A 17,588-nucleotide genomic window follows, 5' to 3' on the forward strand; every position below is an offset into this window, starting at 1 on the left:
GTTTATTTTCAGCAAAATTAACATGTGTAAATATTTGTATGAACATAACAAGATTCAACAACTGAGACAAAAACTGAACAAGTTCCACAGACGTGATTAACAGAAATATAATAATGTGTCCCTGAACAAAAGGGGGGTCAAAATCAAAAGTAACAGTCAGTATCTGGTGTGGCCACCAGCTGCATTAAGTACTGCAGTGCATCTCCTCCTCATGGACTGCACCAGATTTGCCAGTTCTTGCTGTGAGATGTTATCCCACTCTTCCACCAAGGCACCTGCAAGTTCCAGGACATTTCTGGGGGGAATGGCCCAAGCCCTCACCCTCCGATCCAACAGGTCCCAGACGTGCTCAATGGGATTGAGATCCGGGCTCTTCGCTGGCCATGAAAAAGGGATGTTTCTTTTTGCTGAGTTTATTTCCATAGAGAAGGTGCTTTGCATTGGCAGCTCATGCTTCAGTGCTCTGGGAGTGTTTATAGCCCTGTGAGTTTCAGACTGCAGGACTGAGATCTGTCCTTCAACAAAACAGAAACCACGATAACCATGACTCTGATCACCATCTTCATCTGGACACTGGTCTGCTGCTGCCTCAAAGGTCTGTTATTTTCTAACTCTTACAATGGAAAAATACATTGTTGAGTACCTTGTATAATCATTGAAATGGATCTCAAATAATAAATGTCCCTGCATAAAATATTAAATATTATAAATTCTCTTATTTATACTCTTGATCAATTAATATTTTTCCTCTTCAGGATCCAGAGGTCAGGTGACTGTGACTCAGCCTCCTGTAGTGACATTTTCTACAGGAGACCCTGTCACTCTGACCTGTTCAACCAACCCTAAAGTGTACAAATGGGATGGTGGAGAGGAGGGTGCATTCTGGTATCAACAGAGACCTGGAGAGGCTCCCAAACTCCTGATAAGATACGTAAAGACACTGCTAGATGGGATTCCTGCTAGATTCAGTGGCAGTGGGTCTGAGAGCGACTTCACTCTCACCATCAGTGGAGCCCAGGCTGAAGATGCAGCAGTTTACTACTGTAAGAGTTTCCACTATCCCAATAGTAAACGTGTGTTCACACAGTGATTTAGAGCCGTACAAAAACCTCCTGCTCGAAATACACACATCATTGGTCCACTGGACACAAAACTAAGGGTCTTGTTATATGACATCACCAAGTACAACCACTTTACTAACTCAGAAATAATGGTTACAAACTAGTTACATAACCCTCCTAACATCCCATGTCTACAAATATCCTCCTGATCAGAAAGATACAGGTGAAATAGTCCCATTGAGGATGAATAATCCATATCATGTCAACATTTTATCATGTGTGAAGCAAAAATGTTTGTATGCCTCAATGCTTGGTTGACCAACCAGACACACACAGCTGGCCAACACATCCGTGGAGCAGTATTGGGTGTGTAAGTGCATGACTCTGTGTGTGACAGAGAGAGAGCTCTGTGAAACAGAAACTTAGATTTCCATGTCCCTTCTCCCAGAATAGAACAGTACACTCCCCAGATGTTCCCCCATCCTGACACGACACCAGCGCTAGACCAGAGGAGGTCAAAGATCAAAGTCAGAGGTTAGATGTCAGTCACAGGTCATTTTATAGGTCACTGCACTGATCTTGTGTGGTGTGCACAGGAAGAGGTTGGACACAGGTCGTCAGTCAGACTGGTAAAGGTCAAAGATTAAAAAGGTCAGATGTCAGTTCCCCAGGGAAGAAAATCAGTCCAACCCCAATATGCCACCAGACTGCCTGTCACTGTCAGCTTTTTGTTTTCTTGACAAAGAGACTAGTTGACAGGAGCACCATTTTCTGAGGTCATTCAAGTAGTACCCCTAAAATGGCATGAGGAAGTATTAGATAACTAGTGATCTACATCTGAAGATTCATCATGATTTCATCAGGAATCAGCACTGAGCCAGTTTCATTGAGAATTTATCAGGAATCAGAGCCAGATGGAAGTCCTTTATCCCAGTCCCAGCCTCTATGCCAGAAAGTTTAGGGCATTACAGCACATTACCATTCCTTAAATCACTGGAGTCTAAAGCCTTGTATTTTCCCTGTGTCCCGTAGCTAGGAGATCTTTCACAACGTTACTTTCATTCAGAAAAGCTTCATAGTGGTTATGAAGATGGGCAAACATTATTGTCGTCGCGTCATGTTGAACTTGTTGATTTTCGGCTGTGTAGCCTACACAAACACAAATTAACCAAAATGTTATCGTCAAGTAAATGAGCGACAAAACAAGTGTGAAACAAGCGTCACTACATACCCAGGTTCGATCCCAGGCTGTGTCACAACCGACCGGGAGTCCCATAGGGCGGCGCACAATTGGCCAAGTGTCTTCTGGGTTAGGGGAGGGTTTGGCCAAATCTCTGTTGGTGTTCTGACAAGTGCCAATCAGAGTCAACACAAAGAAACATCCCTATTGGATCTAATGGCAGTATTTTATCTAAGTACAGAGATGACATCGTTGACTTTCCCCCAGAATGCATCCACCCCCGGGCATTTCCACAGCACATGCTGAATAGTACCAAGGTCCCCTGTGGTACAGAACTCACAAAATGGTGATAGACTAATACCCATGTGATGTCTTTTTTGAGGTGTTAGATCGGTTCTATGGCAAAAAAAATATGAATGAATTGGTGATTGGGGTTTCTAGATGATCCAAATATATTTTTCCATACTGTCTCCCAATTAATTTGTCTGTCAGCAAGTATAAAATCATTTTCCAATACAGTGGATAGACATAATGGCTTTTGTGCTGCAAGAATTAATTGACTATAGATATCAGGAACAACTCCTTTTGAGGGGCGCCTGTCCGTTGGAAGTTTGACCAATGGGTGTACTGCTAGTTCTGCTCCCCAGGAGACCCCATCGGCTGGGTGGATAGGTGGAGTTGAAGGTAAAGACAAAATGTTGAACCTGGGACATTAAAACACTGGTGGATTTTCTGGAAACTGAGGAGTCCATTCACATTGAATATGTATTTGAAAGTATAAACACCCTTCTTAGACCAAGAATCTGATATAAATGGTTTCTTACACACTAAGAATTCCTTTTAAGATTAGATCTCATATTCTTCTCTGTAGCTTTCCACACATTTACTGAGTATGCTATAATGGGTCCAACAATAAGTCCACCTGATGCTTTTGTTGTCTGTGGTGTTGCATATTTATTCTGTGGTCACTGTGGTATAAATTATTGGAGACAGGTGCAGGAATATGTAATAGGGGATTTTAATACTCCACCCAAAAATGCAACATGTCATGAAAAGGCACGTGGACGAAGCCCAAAACAAACATTTACAAAAACCCAGGGATGTAACCCAAACAGAAGAGCGAGTTTAAACCTCTAATAAATACAGGGGAAGAGACCCGTAATAACAATACACGGGATGAGACCCGTAATAACGAGTGCACAATACACACAGCACGAAAGAATAAACAAAGCACAGGTACTCACAAGACCAACAGACATGGGGACAATAACCCACAAGACAATGGTAAACAGAGGGCACATATATACAATTACTAATCAGGAGAAATGGAATCAGGTGTGCTTAATGAGACAGTTCAGTGATGCTGTCACGACTTCCGCCGAAGTCGGCCCTTCTCCTTGTTCGGGTGGTGTTCGGCGGTCGACGTCACCGGCTTTCTAGTCACCATCGATCCATTTTTCAGTTTCGTTTTGTTTTGTCTGTATTATACACACCTGGTTTCAATTCCCCCATCATGTTCCCTATTTAACCCTCTGGCTTTCATTTCTGTTTAGTCCGTGATTGTTTGTGCGTTAGTGGTTGTGGTTGATACGTGTATGTATCTGTTTATTTCCATTTGTGTAATTTTGCATTAATTTTGAGTAAAACACTGTGGTTTCGCTCAACACCTGTGTCCTGCGTTTGACTCCGAATATTCTCCGCACACAACCCTGACAGAATCACGGACAAACTTCAAATGGAGTCAGTAGGCGCAGCCAGCCCTTCTCTCCCAGTAGAGGAGCAGGTTCAACAGCACTCGACCATGTTGCATAGTTTAGGGACAGCCATGGATCGCGTGCTGCAAACTATGGACAGATGGGAGAGAGGAGGTCTCCCAGTAAATCATACCCCAGCCCCAATACCCGCACCTCAACCTACACCACCATCCATCCCTCCACCGGTCGGAACCAGTGGAATTCGGCTCTCGCAGCCGGGTGTCAGGGTTTCCTCCTACAGCTGGAGCTATACCTGGCATCTGTTCATCCGTCCCCTTCGGGACACGAGAAGGTGGGCGCCCTCATCTCCTGTCTGACTGTTAAAGCCCTGGAGTGGGCCAACGCCATCTGGGGAAGAGAGGGATCTACCCTGGATAACTATGATGACTTCTCTCGCCGCTTCCGGGCAGTCTTTGATCATCCACCTGAAGGGAGAGCGCCGGGAGAACGATTGTTCCATCTAAGACAGGGGATGAGGAGCGCTCAAGATTTCGCCTTGGACCTCCATACTCTGGCCGCTGGTGCGGGATGGAATGAGCGGGCCCTGATCGATCATTACAGGTGTAGTCTACGAGAGGACGTTCGTAGGGAGCTAGCCTGCAGGGACACCACTCTCAACCTGGACCAGCTGGTGGATTTATCTATCCGGCTGGATAACCTGTTGGCCTCCCGCGGGCGTCTAGATTGGGGTCCGCCCATTCCATTACCCAGCTCCTTGGATCCAACCCCTATGGAGTTGGGAGGGGCTGCTAGGAGGGAGACCGGAGGGGGAACCACTCCATGTACCAACTGTGGACGCAGAGGGCACACTGCTGTCCGGTGCTGGGGTGTTGCTCCTGGAAGTCGAGGTAGCAGGCGGAGCACTGGTGGGTAGTCTCAGGTGAGTAGGCACATAACTCACCCAGAGCCTTCTGTTGCACACATGTGGTTATCTATAGAATTTCCTGAGTTTTCCCCACATCCCCAGCATAAGGCTCTAGTAGATTCAGGCGCAGCTGGGAACTTTATTGACCGCTCTTTGGCTCATAGCTTAGGGATCCCTATTATTCCGGTTGATGTTCCCTTCCCTGTACATTCCTTAGATAGTTGTCCTTTGGGGTCGGGGCTGATTGGGGAGGTCACAGCGCCCATCGCTATGAGAACGCAGGGGGATCACGAGGAGAGAATTAGTCTCTTCCTGATCGACTCTCCTGCGTTTCCTGTTGTGTTGGGTCTTCCCTGGTTGGCCTCTCATGATCCGATTATTTCGTGGCAACAGAGGGCTCTCAAGGGATGGTCCTGTCAGTGTTCAGGGAGGTGTGTAGGTGTTTCCTTAGGTGCCACTACGGTGGAAAGTCCAAACCAGGTTTCCACCATGCACATTCCTCCCGAATATGCCGATTTGGCACTCGCCTTCTGTAAGAAGAAGGCGACTCAATTACCACCCCATCGACCGGGGGATTGTGTGATAGATCTCTTGGTAGACGCTACACTTCCCAGGAGTCACGTGTATCCTCTGTCACAGGAGGAGACGGTGGCTATGGAGACATATGTCACCGAATCTCTGGGACAGGGATACATTCGGCCTTCCATCTCACCTGTCTCCTCGAGTTTCTTTTTTGTGAAGAAGAAGGATGGAGGTTTGCGTCCGTGTATTGATTGTCGTGGATTAAATAAGATCACGGTAAAATACAGTTGCCCGCTACCACTTATAGCGAGTATGACCGAGTCATTACACGGGGCGCGCTTCTTCACAAAATTGGACCTCAGGAGCGCTTACAACCTGGTGCGTATCAAGGGGGGAGATGAGTGGAAGACAGCATTTAGCACCACTTCTGGGCATTATGAGTACCTCGTCATGCCGTACGGGTTAATGAATGCTCCATCAGTCTTCCAATCCTTTGTGGATGAGATCTTTAGAGACCTGCACGGTCAGGGTGTGGTGGTGTATATAGATGACATTCTAATATATTCCGCTACACGCGCCGAGCATGTGTCCCTAGTGCGCAGGGTGCTTGGTCGACTGTTTGAGCATGACCTGTACGTCAAGGCTGAGAAATGTCTGTTCTTCCAACAGTCCATCTCCTTCCTAGGGTACCGCTTTTCAGCATCAGGGGTACAGATGGAGAATGACCGCATTTCAGCCGTGCGTAATTGGCCGACTCCAACCACGGTAAAGGAAGTGCAGCGGTTTTTAGGGTTTGCCAACTACTACCGGAGATTTATCCGGGGTTTTGGTCAGGTAGCGGCTCCCATTACCTCACTGCTGAAGGGAGGACCGGTGCGACTGCAGTGGACAGCTGGGGCGGACAGGGCGTTTGGTCAGCTGAAGGCTCTGTTTACCTCAGCTCCCGTGCTGGCTCATCCTGATCCTTCCTTAGCATTCATAGTTGAGGTGGACGCGTCCGAGGCGGGGATAGGGGCTGTGCTGTCTCAGCACTCGGGTACGCCACTAAAGCTCCGCCCCTGTGCATTCTTTTCGAAGAAGCTCAGCCCGGCGGAGCGAAACTATGATGTGGGGGACCGGGAGTTGCTGGCTGTTGTCATGGCTCTGAAAGCGTGGAGACACTGGCTTGAGGGGGCAAGACACCCTTTTCTCATTTAGACTGACCACCGCAATCTGGAGTACATCCGGGCGGCGAGGAGAATGAACCCTCGCCAGGCAAGGTGGGCCATGTTTTTCACCCGTTTTGATTTCACCCTTTCCTACAAACCAGGTTCCCAGAACGTTAAGGCAGACGCACTGTCCCAGCTGTATGATACAGAGGAGAGGTCCTCAGATCCCACTCCCATCATTCCAGCCTCTCGCCTGGTGGCACCGGTGGTATGGGAGGTGGACGCGGACATCGAACGGGCGTCACGTTCAGAGCCCATTCCACCTGACTGTCCAGCTGGGCGTATGTACGTTCCGTTTGATGTCCGCGATCGTTTGATCTGTTGGGCTCATACGTCACCCTCCTCTGGTCATCCTGGTATCGGTCGGACGGTGCGCTGCCTTGCTGGGAAGTACTGGTGGCCCACTTTAGCTAAGGACGTGCGGGTTTATGTGTCCTCCTGTTCGGTATGTGCACAGTGCAAGGCACCTAGACATCTGCCCAGAGGGAAATTACAACCCCTTCCCGTTCCACAGCGACCGTGGTCATACCTATCGGTCGACTTTGTGACGGATCTTCCCCCGTCGCAGGGTAACACCACGATCCTGGTCGTTGTGGATCGGTTTTCTAAGTCCTGCCGTCTCCTTCCTTTGCCCGGTCTCCCTACGGCTCTACAAACTGCGGAGGCTCTGTTCACCCACGTATTCCGGCACTACGGGGTGCCTGAGGATATAGTTTCTGATCGGGGTCCCCAATTTACGTTTAGAGTCTGGAGGGCGTTTATGGAACGCCTGGGGATCTCGGTCAGCCTTACCTCAGGTTTCCACCCCGAGAGCAACGGGCAGGTGGAAAGAGTCAACCAGGATGTGGGTAGGTTTCTGAGGTCCTATTGCCAGGACCGGCCTGGGGAGTGGGCAGCTTACATCCCCTGGGCGTAGATGGCCCAAAACTCCCTCCGCCACTCCTCTACCAACCTATCACCGTTTCAGTGTGTGCTAGGTTACCAGCCGGTCCTGGCACCATGGCATCAGAGCCAGATTGAGGCTTCTGCGGTGGATGAATGGTTTCGGCACTCAGAGGAGACTTGGAACGCTGCCCATGTGCGGTTACAACGGGCCATCAGGAGACAAAAGGCGAGTGCCGACCGCCACCGCAGTGAGGACCCGGTGTATGCACCGGGGGATCGGGTCTGGCTCCCGAAACCTACCCCTTCACCTGCCCTGCCGGAAGCTGGGTCCGCGGTTTGTGGGGACATTTAAAGTCCTGAGGAGACTGAACGAGGTTTGTTATAGGTTACAACTCCCCCCTGATTACCGTATTAATTCCTCGTTCCATGTGTCTCTCCTCAGGCCGGTGGTGGCTGGTCCACTCCAGCAGTCTGAGGTGCGGGAGGTCCCTCCGCCCCCTCTTGACATCGAGGGGGTCCCGGCGTATATCGTAAGGGCCATCATGGATTCTAGACGTCGGGCGAGGGGCCTTCAGTACCTCGTGTAGTGGGAGGGGTACGGTCCGGAGGAGAGATGCTGGGTACCGGTGGAGGACATTCTAGATCCGTCCATGTTACAAGAGTTTCACCGTCTCCACCCGGATCGCCCTGCACCTCACCCTCCGGGTCGTCCCCGAGGCCGGTGTCGTCGCATTGCTGGAGCCGCGCGTCAGGGGAGGGGTACTGTCACGACTTCCGCCGAAGTCGGCCCTTCTCCTTGTTCGGGTGGTGTTCGGCGGTCGACGTCACCGGCTTTCTAGTCACCATCGATCCATTTTTTAGTTTCGTTTTGTTTTGTCTGTATTATACACACCTGGTTTCAAAATCCCCCATCATGTTCCCTATTTAACCCTCTGGCTTTCACTTCTGTTTAGTCCGTGATTGTTTGTGCGTTAGTGGTTGTGGTTGATACGTGTATGTATCTGTTTATTTCCATTTGTGGAATTTTGCCTTAATTTTGAGTAAAACACTGTGGTTTCGCTCAACACCTGTGTCCTGCGTTTGACGCCGAATATTCTCCGCACACAACCCTGACAGATGCCTAGAGGCCGGTGACGTAGACCTCCGGAGCTACTACACGGAATGAGCAGCAGTACCGGGGGAATCCGTGATAGTCTCCTTCTCCCCCAAATTAACTTCTTTATGACAGAGTCAAGTTTAGACCAATAGTCTATAGGAGGAAGCAGTGGTAACATGGAACTCATAAAATTGATACGAGGGATGTAACGTCCTGACCAGAGTTCTTATGTGTTTTGCTTGTTTAGTGTTGGTCAGGACGTGAGCTGGGTGGGAATTCTATGTTGTGTGTCTAGTTTGTCTGTTTCTGTGTCCAGCCTAATATGGTTCTCAATCAGAGGCAGCTGTCAATCGTTGTCCCTGATTGAGAATCATATATAGGAGGCTTGTTTTGTGTTGGGATTTTGTGGGTGATTGTTTCCTGTCGCTGTGTTTTGTCTGCACTAGATAGGGCTGTCTCGGTTTTCACATTTGTTATTTTGTTATTTGTATTAGTGTTACCGTTTATTCGTCTAATTAAACATGTTGAACACTAGCCGCACTGCATTTTGGTCCTCTCCTTCATCCCAGGAAGAAAACCGTGACAGAATCACCCACCAACTCCGACCAAGCAGCGTGGCAACGGGCAGCAGCGACAGCAGCAGAGAAAGGAGGAATGGACATGGGAGGACGAGCTGGACGGTAAAGGACCCTGGGCAGAGCCAGAGGAGTATCGCCGCCCCAAAGCAGAGCTGGAGGCAGCAAAAGCGGAGAGGCGGCGTTTTGAGGAGCTAGCTCAGCAGCGGGAGCCGGATCTGGGTTACACCACTTGGGAGGAAATAAACAGGTGGTCGGTTGACCCAGGGAGAGTGCCGGAGCCCGCCTGGGATTCCATGGAGCAATGTGCAGAGGGATACCGGCGAATGAGGTTAGCACGACAGCGCGGTAAGAAGCCCGAGAAGAAACCCCAAAAATGTCTTGGTTGGGGGGGCTAAAGGGTAGTGTGGCGAAGTCAGGTAGGAAATCTGCGCCCACTTCCCATGCTTACCGTGGAGAGCGGGAGTACGGGCAGACACCGTGTTATGCGGAAGAGCGCACGGTGTCTCCTGTACGTGTGCTTAGCCCGGTGCGGGTTATTCCACCTCCCCGCACTGGCCGGGCTAGATTGGGCATTGAACCAGGTGTCATGAAGCCGGCTCAACGTATCTGGCCTCCAGTACGTCTCCTCGGGCCGGCATACATGACACCAGCCTTACGCATGGTGTCCCCGGTTCGCCAACACAGCCCAGTGCGGGTTATTCCACCTCCCCGCACTGGTCGGGCTACGGGGAGCATGCAACCAGGTAAGGTTGGGCAGGCTCGATGCTCAAGGGAGCAAGTACGCCTGCACGGTCTGGTATATCCGGCGCCACCTTCCCGCCCCAGCCCAGTACCAACAGTGCCTACACCACGCACCAGGCTTCCAGTGCGTCTCCAGAGCCCTGTTCCTCCTCCTCGCACTCTCCCTGTGGTGCGTGTCTCCAGCCCAGTACCTCCAGTTCCGGCACCACGCACCAAGCCTCCTGTGCGTCTCCAGAGCCCTGTACGCACTGTTCCTTCTCCCCGCACTCGCCCTGAGGTGCGTGCCCTCAGCCCGGTACTACCAGTGCCGGTACCACGCACCAGGCCTATAGTGCACCTCGAGAGTCCAGTGTGCCCTGTTCCTGCTCCCCGCACTAGCCTTGAGGTGCGTGTCTCCAGCCCGGTACCACCAGTTCCGGCACCACGCACCATGCCTACTGTGTGCCTCAGCAGGTCAGAGTCGGCCGTCTGCCCAACGCCGCCTGCACTGCTCGTCTGCCTAGCGCCGTCTGAGCTGCCTGCCTGCCCAGCGCCGTCTGAGCTGCCTGCCCAGCGCCGTCTGAGCCATCCGTCTGCCCAGCGCCGTCTGAGCCATCCGTCTGCCCAGCGCCGTCTGAGCCATCCGTCTGCCCAGCGCCGTCTGAGCCATCCGTCTGCCCAGCGCCGTCTGAGCCATCCGTCTGCCCAGCGCCGTCTGAGCCATCCGTCTGCCCAGCGCCATCTGAGCCATCCGTCTGTCCCGAGCCATTAGAGCTGCCCGCCTGTCCCGAGCCGCTAGAACCGTCCGTCAGTCAGGAGCCGCTAGAGCCGTCCGTCAGTCAGGAGCCGCCAGAGCCGCCAGCCAGTCAGGAGCTGCCAGAGCTGCCAGCCAGTCAGGAGCTGCCAGAGCCGCCAGCTAGTCATGAGCCGCCATCCAGTCATGAGCCGCCCTCCAGTCATGAGCCGCCCTCCAGTCATGAGCCGCCCGACCAGTCATGAGCCGCCCTCCAGTCATGAGCCGCCCTCCAGTCATGAGCCGCCCTCCAGTCATGAGCCGCCCTCCAGTCATGAGCCGCTCTCCATTTATGAGCCGCCCTCCAGTCATGAGCCGCCCTCCAGTCATGAGCCGCCCTCCAGTCATGAGCCGCCCTCCAGTCATGAGCCGCCACTCAGTCCGGAGCCGCCACTCAGTCCGGAGCCGCCACTCAGTCCGGAGCCGCCTCTCAGTCCTGAGCCGCCTCTCTGTCGTGAGCCGCCTCTCTGTCGTGAGCCGCCTCTCTGTCGTGAGCCGCCTCTCTGTCGTGAGCCGCCTCTCTGTCGTGAGCTACCTCTCTGTCGTGAGCTACCTCTCTGTCGTGAGCTACCTCTCTGTCTTGAGCTACCTCTCTGTCCTGAGCTACCTCTCTGTCGTGAGCTATCTCCTCTATCTAGGGGGGGCCTTGGTGAAGGTTCCTAGACCAAGGTCGGGGGCGAGGGTCACCACTCAAAGGACGCTAAGGAGGGGGACAAAGACAGTGGTAGAGTGGTGTCCTCGTCCTGCGCCGGAGCCGCCACCACGGACAGATGCCCACCCAGACCCTCCTCTTGAGTTTTAGGGGTGCGTTCGGAGTCCGCACCTCAGGAGGGGGGTACTGTAACGTCCTGACCAGAGTTCTTATGTGTTTTGCTTGTTTAGTGTTGGTCAGGACGTGAGCTGGGTGGGAATTCTATGTTGTGTGTCTAGTTTGTCTGTTTCTGTGTCCAGCCTAATATGGTTCTCAATCAGAGGCAGCTGTCAATCGTTGTCCTTGATTGAGAATCATATATAGGAGGCTTGTTTTGTGTTAGGATTTTGTGGGTGATTGTTTCCTGTCTCTGTGTTTTGTCTGCACCAGATAGGGCTGTCTCGGTTTTCACATTTGTTATTTTGTTATTTGTATTAGTGTTACCGTTTATTCGTCTAATTAAACATGTTGAACACTAGCCGCGCTGCATTTTGGTCCTCTCCTTCATCCCAGGAAGAAAACCGTGACAAGGGAGGACATTAATTTTAATCTTTGAGATTCTAGCATGCAAAGAAGTGGCCATAGCAGACCATTTTATTATGGCTTTTTTGATATTTTCAATGGTTTCTCAGTAGTTCTTCCTGAATGTAGTGTCAATAGATTGGGATATGGTAATGCATAAGTAGGTGGTTTGTTTCTTCCCTGGAATCATAGGTGGTAGTTGAACACTTCCCATAGCTGAGTTAAGAGGTAGTGGAGCTGATTTAAACCAGTTGATATTGTAACCAGACCATGTTTAATGTTTAATGGTGTGAAAATAGACATTATTGGCTGGAGGGATTTTTGAACACTTGCAACATAGAGCAGCATTTAGTCATCTGAATACAGAGAAATTACTTTTTCAGTTTATTTGATTTTGATGTGAGGAAGCAGCATTTTGACGTATGCTTTGTGGCAGCGGTTCAAGAGAGAGAAAATAGCAGTGCCTGTAGATAAACATCCTGGTTGTATGATAAATGGATTAGAATGGGTAGTACCAGTAGATATACATCCTGGTTGTATGATGAATGGATTAGAATGGGTGGTACTTGTAGATATACATCCTGGTTGTATGATAAATGGATTAGAATGGGTAGTACCAGTAGATATACATCCTGGTTGTATGATAAATGGATTAGAATGGGTAGTGCCTGTAGATATTACAGAAGAAAGATTCACATACATGGTGCAAATCATTTGTATAAATCTTGCCCCAAAACCAAAATGTTCAAGAACAAGCCATAAATATTCCCACTCTAAGCGGTTAAAGGCTTTCTCTGTATCTAATGATAACTCAGCACACGGGGTATCCAGATTGGAAGCATCAGCAACCACATGAAACATCCCGTTTATGTTATCGGCTGCCTGACGACCCTTAATAAACACTATTTGTTCAGGAAGTATGAACTTATTCATAATGTTCTCTAGGCACATGGCTAGAACTTTGACATACATCTTCATTTCTGTTCAGATTAAACTGATTGGCTGAACATTTTCACTATTTGTGAGGTCTTTTCCTTTCTTAGGGGTTAGGGATATAATAGCTGTATTGATGTCTCTGTGGAATTGTCCTTTTTCAATAGCAGTATTAAGCGATTCAAGAATAACTGGTCCTAGATCATCCCAAAAGTTGAGATTGAGTTCAGGAGGTTTTCCATCAATACCAGGCCCTTAATCTTTCTTCATATTTAAAAGAGCAGCTTTCAGTTCAGATAAAGTGGTAGGTTCCTCTAATACAACTGTTTCTTCTTTAGAGAGTCTGGGCAACGTAAGGTTTTCCAGGAACTGCCGACAAGCAGAAGTATCAAAGCTGTATGAGGAACTGAATGAATCTGAATAATATGCTCTAAAAGTTGTATTTATTTCTGTAGGATCAGATATCAGTCTGATCAACTGTATTGATGATCTTGTTTCAGCATGTTTAAACTGCAGTGCCAGTAAGTGGCTAGGCTTCTCGCTTGAAAATAGTATTTTTGTCGCACCTATCTAGATATGAATGTCAAAAAGTGATAAAACATCTTGCAGGTCCAGTCTGTAATTCCACCATCAGCTGAACCTGACACTGTTTGACTAATAACTCTTTATTTTCTTTCTGAACCATAGACATAGATAGAACACATCATTATTGTATCTGCCCCATTATGGTGTCTGTGAGAGCACAGGCAGTGCCATTGAGGCCATCTCCATTTTGAAGTAGTCCATTTTCTTCTTCTACTACTTTTACTGGTAAACCAACTGACAGGGTGCAAACTGTCACCTAGACTGTGTTGTTTGAACAGCTATAGAGCCAAGGTTGGCGATTTACTGCCACCTGCTGTAATGTAATGTTTCCTCATGAGTATAATTCATTGGCTGATCCCTCCTGATGACCTGGATGGAATTATGTGATCATTCCTTAACCCATAGGAAGTACCACTCAGTTAACTACTTCAAAATGGTGGAATACTTCAAAGGCAATATCCATGCAAAAACAGTTATATCCATCTTTGGCCTCGATCATTCTTAATGGCCTGAACTGAACTTCAGCATGATGCCATTTTAGCAAAAAGGCTAGAATAGCCAGTATATAATAACAAAACACTAGTATTGAATTAATACACTTACATGTAACCAAATGCTGTGGTCAATTACAGGCCTTCCCACAGATTTAGGTCAGCTATTTCCTCCATGTTTAAGATGATTGTGTTTATGTCATTGCATGAACAGTTTCATCATCTGTCCTGAGGAAGGGTATTTCCATAGAGCAGGTGCTTTGCATTGGTAGCACATGCTTCAGTGCTCTGAGAGTGTTTATAGCCCTGTGAGTTTCAGACTGCAGGACTGAGATCTGTCCTGACACTTTAAGACTGCAGTGTTATCATTGTTGTGTCCAGTCTGTTGTCTTCTCAGAGCCACAGATGATGATGAACATGATGAAGATGATCTCACTGCTGATCACAGTGGGGTTCCTGACTCAGGGTGAGAAACTCTCAGCATCTCTCCCTGTGGTCGACTGGTTTTAACAGGTTTTAATGGGCTTGAACATGTTTGGACATCGAAAATGTTTTCAATTCCTTTCATCACAACTCAGATCCTGGTTATATGACATCACCAAGCGTAAATAACCACTACTTTACCCCCATACAGAAAATCTGGTTACAACTCACAAATAAATTCCAACTACACTAAATAGTTTAGTCATGATAAAAACCAACAACTATATCCTTTAACCCCCTTCCATGTCTATAACGGTCAGATGATGTGGTTCTGCTCCTGTCCCCAGATATTCACTGTCCCAAGGGGTTCTACCCACTACCCACCCTCCCTCACCCCCTACCAACCTTCTAATGTCCATTTTGTTACAGAGCAGTTTAGTCTTTGTTTAACAACCACACGTTCACAGATATTCACTTCTATTTATTTTATAATACAAATCAGGGACACCTTGTTTGACATTAATACAAAGTATTTTATTGTGTTAACATCTCCAATCTAAAAGCAAAAGCAATAAAACCCAGGTACAAATTTAAAGATGCAGAATCCCAGATTGATGACCAGGGTTGAAGCTCTAGATAGATATTTAGAGTGATAGAATGACAGATAGGTAGGTGTTCTCTGTGTACAGGGTGTCTACTGGGAGCAGTGGTGTGGCTCCAGTGTGTGAGTGACGGGGGCCTGGTCCTTTAGGGTGGCCTCACAGGTGACTGAGCCAGCCTTCCTCCACTGGTCAGTGGGGAGAGTGAGGCTGCTGCTCCAGCTGTAGTGACCGTCCTTCTCCAGGACCTCCAGGCTCTGGTTGCCCTGCAAGGCCCCCCCGACCCCCAGCCTCCAACCCAGCTTCCAGCCCTCCGGGAAGCCCCTGTTGGCCAGGCACACTAGGGCCACATTCCCCTGGTCCTGCTCCTCACTGGAGGGAAGTAGAACGGTCAGGGAGGGACGTACCACACCCACTAGGAGAGAAGATGAGGGGGGAAAGGAGAGATGACATGTAAGGGTTAAACTGGACAAGAACCTTGAAGAACTTTCAACAACTTTAATATGAAGAAACAAATATGTTATTTGTATTGTATAAAATAGTCTGTAAAATGGCAGGTTATCTATAAAAATATATTACACACTATTTTACTTCCCTCCAATAACATCTATGAAGTGTGACCACACTTTACAGTCAGGGATGTGTTAAAGTACAATACAGAAAGAAAACTTACATGTTTACAATATAACATGTTTAATAAAGCTGCTGAACTGTTTCTGTGTATTTAAAGACATCCAACATGTCAACCTATTATTTTATATTTGCAGATATTTGGTATATTAAGTTATTGTCCTTGAATGATCATTAGAGTAGGTGGAAACATCACAAATAATCGGAATAAAATAAAATAAACATTCAAATCTATAACTATTTCTCAATAATGACTTTGTGACTTTATAAATGTTCAACTGAATGTATTATAAAAATGATAAATCTCTTGTACTTACAGTCAACGATGAGTTTGGTGCCGCCACCAAAAGTCCTCCACAATGATACAGACTCATTGAACGGCCGTACAAAAACCTCATGCACTTTACACACACCAGTAACTCTCTACAAAACACACATTCAACCCTACCAGATTGTCTGTCAAAAATACTATATATACGTAGGTCATAACTTTCAAATGAATTTACTTTGATGTTTTAGGTTTTTAATTTTAGCTGATTTCAACCCTGACTATAAAATATAAATGTTGGAGATGTCAAATATCTCTGACAATCTCAATAAGTACAAGAAGGCAGCAATATAGAACAGAAATACAGTATTATTGAATGAAAACACTTACATGTAACTAAATACTATGATCAAGTCCTTCCACAGATTTAGGTCAGCTATTCCCTTCCATGTTTAATTTTATTATTGTGTTGCAGTAACAGTTTCATCATCTGTCCTGAGGAAGGGTATTTCCATAGAGGAGGTGATTTGCATTGGCAGCTCATGCTTCAGTGCTCTGGGAGTGTTTATAACCCTGTGAGTTTCAGACTGCAGGACTGAGATCTGTCCATCAACACAACAGAAACCACGACAACCATGACTCTGATCACCATCTTCATCTGGACACTGGTCTGCTGCTGCCTCAAAGGTCTGTTGTTTTATAATTCTTACAAAGGAAAAATACATATTGCTGAGTGCCTTGTATAATCATTGAAATTGATCTCAATTAATAAATGTCCCTGCATAAAATGTTATCAACTATAAATTCTCTTATTTATACTCGTTGATTAATTTATATTTTTCCTCTTCAGGATCCAGAGGTCAGGTGACTGTGACTCAGCCTCCTGTAGTGACATTTTCTCCAGGAGACCCCGTCACTCTGACCTGTAGAACCAACCCTAAAGTGTACAAATACAGTAATGGAAATGAATATATGTGCTGGTATCTACAGAGACCTGGAGAAGCTCCTAAACTCCTGATTAAATACGTAAAGACACGGCTAGATGGGATTCCTGCTAGATTCAGTGGCAGTGGGTCTGAGAGTGACTTCACTCTGACCATCAGTGGAGTCCAGGCTGAAGATGCAGCAGTTTACTACTGTCAGAGTTCCCACAGTGGTAATGTGTTCACACAGTGATTTAGAGACGTACAAAAACCTCCTGCTCGAAATGACACACATCACTGGTCCACTGAACACAGAACTAATGATCTTGTTATATGACATCACCAAGTACAACCACTTTACTAACTCAGAAATAATGGATACAAACTAGTTTCATAACCCTCCTAACCTCCCTTGTCTACAAATATCCTCCTTATCAGAAAGATGCAGGTGAAATAGTCCCATTGAGGATGAATAATCCATATCATGTCAACATATAATCATGTGTGAAGCAAAAATGTTTGTATGCCTCAATGCTTGGTTGACTAACCAGACACACACAGCTGGCCAACACTTCTGTGTAGCAGTATTGGGTGTGTAAATGCATGACTGTGTGTGACAGAGAGAGCCCTGTGAAACAGAAACTTAGATTTGCATGTCCCCTCTCCCAGAATAGAACAGTACACTCCCCAGATGTTCCCCCATCCTGACACGACACCAGCGCTAGACCAGAGGAGGTCAAAGATCAAAGTCAGAGGTTAGATGTCAGTCACAGGTCATTTTATAGGTCACTGCACTGATCTTGTTTGGTGTGCACAGGAAGAGGTTGGACACAGGTTGTCAGCCAGACTGGTAAAGGTCAA

General features: G+C 47.7%; 1 long non-coding RNA gene and 2 gene segments (V, D, J or C); 1 reads left to right on the plus strand and 2 right to left on the minus strand.

Annotated features, from left to right (window-relative positions):
* The window catches only part of LOC129859761 (uncharacterized), a 3,744-nt gene extending 2,654 nt beyond the window's left edge, over positions 1–1,090 (minus strand). The window contains exon 1 of the long non-coding RNA XR_008760205.1: positions 1–1,090. This exon is cut by the window's left edge and continues 1,078 nt beyond it. This is a non-coding gene — a long non-coding RNA (uncharacterized LOC129859761).
* Positions 1,091–14,794: 13,704 nt separating this feature from the next.
* On the minus strand, positions 14,795–16,023 carry LOC129860090 (Ig lambda-2 chain C region-like). The segment is given in 3 exon segments: positions 14,795–15,321; positions 15,854–15,959; positions 16,015–16,023. Coding segments are annotated over 3 exon segments (435 nt in total).
* Positions 16,024–16,155: 132 nt separating this feature from the next.
* On the plus strand, positions 16,156–17,487 carry LOC129859758 (Ig kappa chain V-III region VH-like). The segment is given in 2 exon segments: positions 16,156–16,491; positions 16,655–17,487. Coding segments are annotated over 2 exon segments (378 nt in total).
* Positions 17,488–17,588: the final 101 nt, after the last annotated feature.

This window comes from Salvelinus fontinalis, chromosome 7, assembly GCF_029448725.1.
Source record: "Salvelinus fontinalis isolate EN_2023a chromosome 7, ASM2944872v1, whole genome shotgun sequence".
In the NCBI taxonomy this organism is placed as follows: Eukaryota; Metazoa; Chordata; class Actinopteri; order Salmoniformes; family Salmonidae; genus Salvelinus; species Salvelinus fontinalis.